This window comes from Fulmarus glacialis, unplaced genomic scaffold (assembly GCF_000690835.1).
Source record: "Fulmarus glacialis isolate BGI_N327 unplaced genomic scaffold, ASM69083v1 scaffold38355, whole genome shotgun sequence".
Classification (NCBI taxonomy): domain Eukaryota; kingdom Metazoa; phylum Chordata; class Aves; order Procellariiformes; family Procellariidae; genus Fulmarus; species Fulmarus glacialis.
In genome coordinates this window covers 9,252-18,514 of record NW_009211764.1, presented here as the reverse complement: position 1 = coordinate 18,514, position 9,263 = coordinate 9,252, and the positions used below count along the sequence as shown (strand labels likewise).

Here is a 9,263-nt window from a genome sequence, read left to right as displayed (position 1 = left end):
AAAGGCATGGTATTCCAGGATAAAGGGAAGGAAAGCACAAGCAGAACTTCAGTGAACCCCCCACAAAAAGCTGGGAGTAATGAATAACAGCCTCTGCAAAAAATAGTGGAAAGAAAGGAGGTAATCAAAAGAGGACACAGACAGGAAACAACGGCAGAACAACACTTCAAGAGCAGCACAGCTGATAGTGACAAATGTAGCTGACAGGGAAAGGAAAATGAAGTACTGGATCTGAACCTTAGCTAGGAAGGTATCACCATAAACACTCATTACAATTGTAGTAGAGCACAATCAAAGTCGCAGCAGAGGACAAGAGCCCCAGACAATGCACTCAAAGAATTCTGAGATGAAAAAAGGGAAAGGAAATTAAGAGGTAGTTGCAAAGGCAAGAGAGGCCACAGGCATTTTGTACACTTCTTTTTACAAAAATTGGGAAACACTCATGTCTACAGGTACTATGAGGGAAAAGAAAAGCTAGGAGTTGAGCAAGTGATTAAAGGAAAGAGGTAGAGAGAAAGGACACAAGGTTCGAGGGAGATAAGGAGATGTTCTTGTATAGTGCCATAAGGGCAGATGAAAGGGTTAAGAGGAAAAAAAGAATTCTATTTGTGACAAGGAGATGATCATAACAATTGGAAGAAAGTGAAAAAGGGTAGGCCAAAGTATATTCAATCAGAAAGTCATCAAGATCCCATGCAGAGAAAGAACTAGATGTCAAACAACATGCAAAACCCATATAAAAATGTTGTGGTTAACAGGCTACTGTTTGTCAAGTCTTATTAGAGCCTATCAGCACAGCATGTTTCTGCTTTGCAGGTACAGGAACACAAAAAGGATTGCTGGAGGACAACTCAAGTGGTTGAAGAACTTGCAGAGAAGGCATTTGCTATTGGGAGAACAAGGATCATAAATGAAAGACACACCCTGAAAACAGGAAAAAGGGAAAATCAGGCTGGAGCGATCCAAATTCAAAATACTGGTGAACTCAAGACATATGAAAGCACGGCCACATTGCGAGTAGAATCCAAATGGCAGTGGAGATCCCGAAAGAAACCTTGCAATTATCAGAGATAAGAAATTCAGCAGTTGCATCAGAACAAGCATGCGGGCACGGCTCGATGAAAACCGAATGAAATTAACTGACTTTGTTTAATGAGAGGCTAGAAACAAGAATGCAGGCCAAATCAAGTTAGGGCAAAGAAGCATGTAATTACTGTCAATGAACAGTGAGTGAAAATGCAGAACAAGCCAGGCATCAAACCTGAAGAGAAAAGCTCATGGGGAAGAAACGAGCACGCTGTATGTAACAATACAGAGCAAAGAGAAAATAAAAACTGGATCCCAGCACTGTTTAGAAAAGGAAGAATCTGAAGGTAACATGGAAAAGTAGTCTAGTGCCTCTTCCATGGTCTGGCCCAGAACAGAAAGCATAATACAAAAGGTAACCAATAAATACTAAACCCATCCACGTTTCACTTAAAGCTTAGAGACCTCTGTACGATTCTACTCTATCCACCTTATTTTGAAAGGACTGCACATTCTCCTGCAGTTGCATAATATGTATTACAGTCACAGAATAACTTAGGTTGGAAGGGACCCCTGCTGAAAGCAGAGCAAACTTTGAAGCTAGATCCAACTTCAGAGGTAAAGTGGGTTGCTTAGGGCCTTGCCCAGTCACATTTGTGCATCTCCAAGAACAGATACTCCACATCTTCTCCGTTGCTCCCCCTCTCTCAATCCAATATCTGACCACCCGCACTGTGAAATTTTTTGCCTAATACTGAATTGGAATTTTCTTTGTTGCAATTTGCATCTGCTGCCACTTGTCCTTTCACTGTATGACTCCAAGAGCAGCCCTAGAGAATATTAAATATCTAATAGGATAGAATAAGGAGGAGAAAAAAGATCATTGTGCTTTTAGTAGGTAATGAGCATCCAGCTTTTTAATGCCTGAAAAATCTGTCTCATCAGGTGTGGCAGAGATCTAAACGAGGCCATGAAAAGGACACCACTAGAGATTTATTTAAGATGAAATATGATTGCTTAAGACATGAGAGAAGAAGAAGGAAAAATGGTATTCCAAATGGTATACATATTGCAAATGAAAACAAACCATTTTGTATAGCAAGTTTAGGTACTCACCATCTCTCTTGCAATCTCCACAGCTTCCTGCAGCCCATAGAGCCTGCCACAGACCAGGTAGATCCCATTGGCCCAGAGAATACAACCCTCATGGACCCAAAATTCATTGCTGTCAAGAGGTAGTTCAGGAATTTGTAACTCCAGCTCAGTGCCACCTTCTGAAGTGGGCACAGAGGGTTTTGAGTCCAAAGGAGTCTTTTCACCACCACTGCCACTGTCAGTGGTTGCTTTTTTACAAGAAGCTCCCCTTGAAAGTGACCGAGAGGCTCCACTACAGTCCTCAGAGCGGTGCCGCCTCTTAAAGCGGGGATGAGCAGCTAGGCTTCTTTGTTCCTTCTGTTGTTGCTGTTCCTCCTCCTCTTCCGTATCTGTCTTGGAACCATTAGAAGCACTTTTGTGCCGTACCTTGACCTTGCTCTGCATTTCTGTGGCCCTCTTTGGAGGTGGGTTCTTGGGCAAGGTGGCTGCGTAATCCTGGGGGTAGAAAGGACCAAAGAGGTCACCCATGTTACGATAGCTGGCCCATTTGCCACACAGGCAGCAAACCAGATGCCCTAAGACAGAAGACTCTGTTACTACAGGGCCCTGCAGCATGAAAGTTGAGGTGGGCAGCACTTTGCTCTCCACATTGCTAGGAGGGGGTGTTGAAGACCTCTGTCCTTTCCGACCCCTCACCAATTTGTTCTGCTCCTCTTCCTCCGCATTAATGATTGTGCACACAGCGCCTAATTCACACTTGTTTACCACATGAATATAAGGGAAAAAGGACTTATTCTTGGAGTCAGTTTTATCTACAGACTGGGTAGCATATTTAAGCTTGATCTCTGGTTCTTGAGGCTCCACAATCGGAGCAGCCCGTCTAGGCTTCCGCTTCCGTGGCTGTGCTGCAGGTTTTCGCCTCTCTCTCCTTTGCCTCTTCGGTTTTGGCTCACCGCCACCTACCCCTTCTGAAGACTGTGAAGGTACTGGTGGGGGTGGCGGGGGCGGTGGCAGTTGCTGCTGTTGCTGCTGCTGCTGTTGCTGCTTCTTTTGCTTGTTCACACTCCCAATTGGCCTCCCCTTTTTCTTTCCAGAGGGAAAATATCCCTTTGGAGGGAAACCATCTGGCTTGGGTGAAATGTTTGTCACATCTCCATCTTTTTCTTCAGATTTCGGATTTGGTTCAGAAGTAAACACACTGGAAGGGGAAACTGTTTTTGAGTCAGAAAAGGTCAGAGTTCCAGCTCCGCTTACAGATCCATCAGACCTTCCCTGACCACTTGACTTCTGAGAAGGTGGCGGTGCTGCACTGGATCCTGCTCCTTCTTTACCAACACTGGCAGTTTCAGGGACCTCTTTCTTGGTTTTATCATCCTCACTGCTTTGCCACTCTTCTGAAGATCTTGGAAGAGTTATTTCACCAGTTATATCCTGGCTTGCTGGCCCCACTTGATCTGACATCTCTCCTTTTCTCTTCTCAGCCTCTGGTCCATGTCCAGCCACATTTCCTCCTTCAGGTCCACTCTTAAGGGACAGGATGTCATCAAGAGTGACAGTATCTGCACCAGTTTCAGCACTGTTGGTAGAAACACTTCTCCTAATATTGGGAGATGTAATTTTTTGAACAATAGCTTCCAGTTTTAATCCTCGCCCCTTTCTTGGGGGCAATATTTTGGTCTTAGCCGGGCTTGTGAGGGAAACAGCAGGGCAATTCCTATTATCAGGACTTGGCAGGTCCTTGAAGGAATCTCCCTTTGCAACTGACTTGCCAACATCTTGGCTTTGAGATGAATGGGCATAGGAGTTGTACGTTTTATCAGCTCCTTCTTTTGCTGAAGTCATCAGTCGCCCTTTATCTTCACTGCCACTATTCTTCATATCCTGTGGCTGTCTTTTGGTAGGGATAGGCGAGATGAAAGAACGGACTCTCCTCCTCATAATTAATGGATTTTGAGGAGACTGGTCTTCCTGGCCAGGGAGCCTGAGCATGGCATTACTAGGCTTGGGCAAATCTGTAGATTCCTCTCGTCGATGCCCATCGCTTTCTTGAGGGCAAAATCTTTTTTGGTTGGCTGCTCCGAGAGGGCCACTACTTTTGGCAGGAGAAGTTTGCCGAGAGAGGTCCCAACCAGATTCGTGATGCTGCAACTTCTGGTTGCCGTGTTTCAGTTCGGTGCATTTGCTCTGAGTACTGTCACTCCCCATAACGCAGCGTGCAGCTTCCTGGCTTCCAGTATCGTGGTAAGAGCTACCTTGAAGGTACATCATTCCATCCTTGTCATTTTTTAAGGGACTCCTTACTCTTTCCAGAAACTGCTGTTGTCTTGGGCTCTTCCTTGCTCCTTCCTGCCTGTGCTGAGCTGCAGCAATCACACCCTGAGCAGTGCTACTTGCCCAATCTTTGTATTCTTCTTGCTGTTGCTGGTATATCTGTCTCTTGTAATGATATTGGGAATTTAAACTCTGGTTAGGGTCACCAAAAGCATGAGGCCTAGCATTTGTGTGATATGCTGAAGCCAAAGACGGGCCTTCTGAATTCTGAGGGTAAGCAGAATGCAAGGAAGCCCTGTTAACTCTTTCAGATAGTGTCATGTGTGGGTTCATGTGATGCAGATCTGTCCCTGGGCCTCTGCTTCTGCCTGGTGACATTTTCAGCTTATCAGCAAGATCCTGAAATTGAGAAGGTGATTTACCCCTGCTGCTTCCAGTTCTGCCAGGTGCTCGTCTCATCTGTGTCGATCTGCTGTCCTGCTGGGGAATGTAGTCTGGAGCAGCATCGGAGACTGCAGCTCCAGGGCTAGCATTGCCTCGGAAAGATTCATGCTTGATGCCAGCAGGATGACAATGGTCTCCCGATTTTTTATTATTGAGACTAGCTGAGCTCTTTGACTGTTCAAAATCTTCTTCTTTTATTTGCCCACTGTGAGCTTTCATCTTTGTTTCCATGGATACTAAACCACCAGGGAGTATTACTGACTGGCTCAAGCCAGGGGCAAGACGTTCGCTCCTTCCACTTCTGGCCTCAGGACCCATGTGCCCCATTGGGTGAGGGCCAGGATCTCTGACAAGTTGCCTTAATGGAGATATGTCACAGATCACTGATCTCCTCTCTGAGAGCGCTCCCCCTTCATGGGCAGAAGACTGAGACTCCACATCAAACTTTCTAGCAATAGGGTAATCAGCTAGATTTATCTGCTTCATGTCAGGAGCTGCGCTGCTAGACTTCCTGTCCCAGGGACCCCAGTGAGGGCCTTCCAAGAGAGACCCCATGCTTTTATTTAAGAGGCCTCTATTGGTCAATTCATTGGTTTGACTAATTAAGATATTGGGCCTCATGGCTCCCTCCAAACTCCCTGCCATCCCAGAATGCTCCTGTGCATTCCTAGAATACCTTCTGTCTGGATGATGGTGGTACCCCTGTAAGACCTCCTGTAGGAGGCTAGGAAACTTCTCATTCCGGCCTTTACGCTCACTGTGCCCTGGAAAATCCCCTTTTTCTTGACCAGAAGGATACTGTGGAAAGCCACCAATATTTCTCTGTATACCAGCTGCTATATTATCCTTGTAACTGTATCTTAAACTGCCAGGAGATTTGGAAGGTTCTGTTCTTGCAGGAAAATTTGGCCCAACAACTGCATGACCAGGCTGGCTGTTCCCCTCTCCATTATGGTTAGTGTTATCTCCACTTTTGCTCCCTTTACTTCCTCCTTGAGTTTCTGGCTGTGTCCCTACATGCCCAGCTTCTTTCGCTCCACTAGCACTAGTTGGTGCCTGAGTGGCTGTGGAAGCATCATCTTGTGCAGGTTTATCTTGTCCGCCTGACTTTTCTACTCTTCCTGTCATGGCTTCCCGGGAGACAATCACCCCAACTGCCTTTTCATTCACTTTTGGGGCATTTTCCACAGCCACCACAGCTTCCTTCCCATCAGGGGAGGCCACATCTTCCCTAGCTGCAGGGCTGCTGCTGAGTTTTGATGGCTCATTCTGAGAGCCTTGTGCTGGTGAGGAGTTGGATCTCTCTAAGTTACCCCCTTTGTAAGTGGTGTCTGAGCTGGTGCTCTGACCACTCAGCTGTCTCACCCTTTCCCCATGATCCTCTGAACTACTGGAACAGCCACCATCAAGGGACTCTGCCAGGGGAGATTTGAGTTGCTCCTCTGCCTGGGAGGAGCCTTCTGAGTTGGTGCAGCTGTCAGCCTTCTTTGAAGAGGATGACCTTTTGGAACTTTTTTTCTGAGGAGCCAAGGCATCTGAAAGCAACATGTGCTGGACTGTGTTGGGCAGATTGGCCACTTGAGAACTTAGAGCACTCAGGCTGCTCAGCCCTGGATCTGTGAGCCTTTTTTCCTGCAGTCCTTCCAGCCCAAACCCCTTGAATCCTCCTGCATGAGCATTGGGGCTTGGCATCATAGATGGTGTAGGACTAAGCTGAGGCATCATCTGCAGGATTCGATTTCTAGAACCCATGGACATGTTGCCTTGCCCACACTGGAGATTTTCTCCACCTGGCATGAGTGGAGAAGGGGTGGAGCTGCAGCTTGGCGACTGAACCACAGATGCAGCAGGAGATGGATTAGAGATTGGACTGAAGTTTTGGTGGAACTGCATTGGTGACCTTACAGGAACTTCACTCTGGCTGTACTGTCCCACTTGACTTTGAAGAGAGAGCTTGGTGGCAGCATTTGAATACTGCATTACATGCTGAGGTGGGTGCTGTTGCTGCTGCTGCCCCTGCTGCCCACTTTGGGGCAGCTTAGACTGCTCAAAGCTTTTCATCGGTTGAGTCTGAAAGCTGTAGTTTGACTGGGTCCCATATGCCTGTGCATTGGAACCCACAGCATGGCCTTCATACTGTGACGCAGAATTCACGCTGTAGCTTCCATCATAATTCTGTCCTGACTGGCCAAAACGCTGCGGGGAGGGGAAAGAGGAGGAGGACGACGACGAAGGTGGCTGATAGTGTTGGCTGAACTGACCCACTCGTAACTGGTACCCAGAAGCAGAGGAAGGCAGGGTGGATGGACGCTGCATTGGCTGCAAGTGTGAGGTGCTAGAAGCAGACTGGCTGGAAGCCTGGGGTAAAGGCTGATGAGATTGATACATCTGCTGTCTCAGCTGCTGCACCTGCTGCTGCTGGCTAGAAGCCTGTTGCTGATACTGGGCACTCCCTGGAGAAAAAGGACCAGTATAATCCTGTTGATAGTGGGATACACCCCCAAGGGTCGAGTGCTGTGTTTGAAACTGGCCCACATGTCCCTCACTCCCATACTGACTCCCAAAGCTACTCCCTTGAGGGGGCCCATAGCTCTGTACTGGTCCAGAAGGCCTGCGCTGAGGTGGCTGCTGCCCTCCTGACGCCACTGGATCTTTGTTGGCAGCCATATAGTAAAACTCTCCTGCTTCTTTTCTGAAACCTTGGTAGCTCTGATGGCCAGAGCTCTCACCAGGCATTGCTGTAGAGGCTCCTGTTGCTCCACGACGTCCACTGCCAGCACCTCCTCCAAAGCTCTGGAACATCTGGGCCTGCTGGCGGGGGCTGAACTCTTCCAGGCGGGATGAACTGTGTACTTCCTGCGGGTAGCTCTGCTGGTTTCCGTGGTAACTACTTTGCTCCCGAAAGGACTGCATGCTGTTCAGCAGCAGAGCGGCAGCTCGAAAGCCCTCCTAAAGGGGAGAAAAGAAAGAGGGGAAAAAAAAGAGGTATAACATCCACGTCTCCCAGTCATACCAATACCACTGCTCAATTTCACTGTTTTAATAGCAATTAAAATGTAGTATTTGTCTCCTACTTTCTGGTACATCAGTGTGTATCCCCTCTCCTTGCAACTTTCCAACCCTCTAGGTAGTGCAAGAAAACACAAGTTGGTAGCCTACTACCAGTTGGAGTGCATTTTCAGCATTAGTATTTCCCCACAGTCATTCACTAATTGGGTCTGTTTGTGTGCCCCTGAAGAAACAAACTTCCAACAATATTTTGCAAAGCTAAGGAGAACAATCCTTACCCTCCAGCTATTCTCTACGGCTGATACTGGGAGTAATCAAGTATTTTGCTACCATGTTAAAAGATGCAACCATGAGAAGCCTGGAACTCTCAAACCACTCTTGGATCTACTGTAGGAATAATATCCAAGGCCCACGTTTCACTCTGGGAAAGATCTCTGTTAGAAAACACTCAAGATACAACTGACCAAAGCTCAAACCAAGATACTTTAATGAAAAGGACCTATGGGAACCTGTGAAAGAACTGGCACCAGCATGCTCAAAGACATCTACTCCATGCTCTGTTCCTGACTACTCCAGCGACACTTTTAAGTGAAAACCAACACAACAAGACAACACATGGTATTTTTTTCCCCCCTTCTGCTTTGTTTTAAAAGATAGAAAGTCAAAACAAGACTACTCTATTTGAGCAAAAGGATCTACAACTTCATCCCTTAGGATTTTTGTATTACCTTGAATGAAACTTAACTGAAAACATTCATCAGTCAGAATATATATTTTGGAATACCATGTATGATCATCCATATTTACAGAATCAACTCCTAAGTAAATGCCCTTCAGGAAGGCTCTCCTATGTACTTCAATCTATTATTCAATGCGTCGAATCATGACTCATCCTCAAGGACTGGACCACAGCTGCAAAATTGTTTGGGGACCCTGGCTCGTCCCTCTGTAAAAGCCTGACACATCACTAGACGCATTAAGATAAGTATGGTAATGAATAAGTACATGCATATACACTGTCTTTTTTTTTTTTTTTTTAATTTAAATAAATGAATAAAATCAATAAACAGATGACAAAAGCATTTCATTTCTGAAACACCTTGTGGTTTTCTCTTCCTGAAAACAAACTGGATAAAGCCACCTGGAGAGACTCATTCCTTTAAATAAATCATAAGCCAATGCTCACGTTTTTCCAGGAAACAGAACCCTGACTCCTCAGATTGGAGACTTCCTGAAAGATGTACCTGAATTATGTTTTCTCAGTTAGCCGTGTTTTGTGCCATGTGTTTTGTTGCCACATTCAACTGAACCCACTCAAAATTAAAATCTAGTTTTGCACTTAAAAGTTTTGTTCAAGTAGAAGATCACCAGAGTCCCAAGAAAACAGGCACATAAATGAGGAGATGCAGGTGATGTCT

At 46.2% G+C, this 9,263-nt stretch overlaps 1 protein-coding gene across 1 annotated transcript; it reads right to left on the bottom strand.

The window, feature by feature from the left end:
• Window positions 1–2,142: 2,142 nt before the first annotated feature.
• Window positions 2,143–7,787, bottom strand: TCF20 (transcription factor 20 (AR1); the record flags this gene model as incomplete). The annotated part of the gene is made up of 1 exon (XM_009577658.1): window positions 2,143–7,787. A coding segment is annotated over exon 1 (5,607 nt), but the record flags the coding sequence as incomplete, so codon positions are not given.
• Between the last annotated feature and the right edge of the window lie 1,476 nt (window positions 7,788–9,263).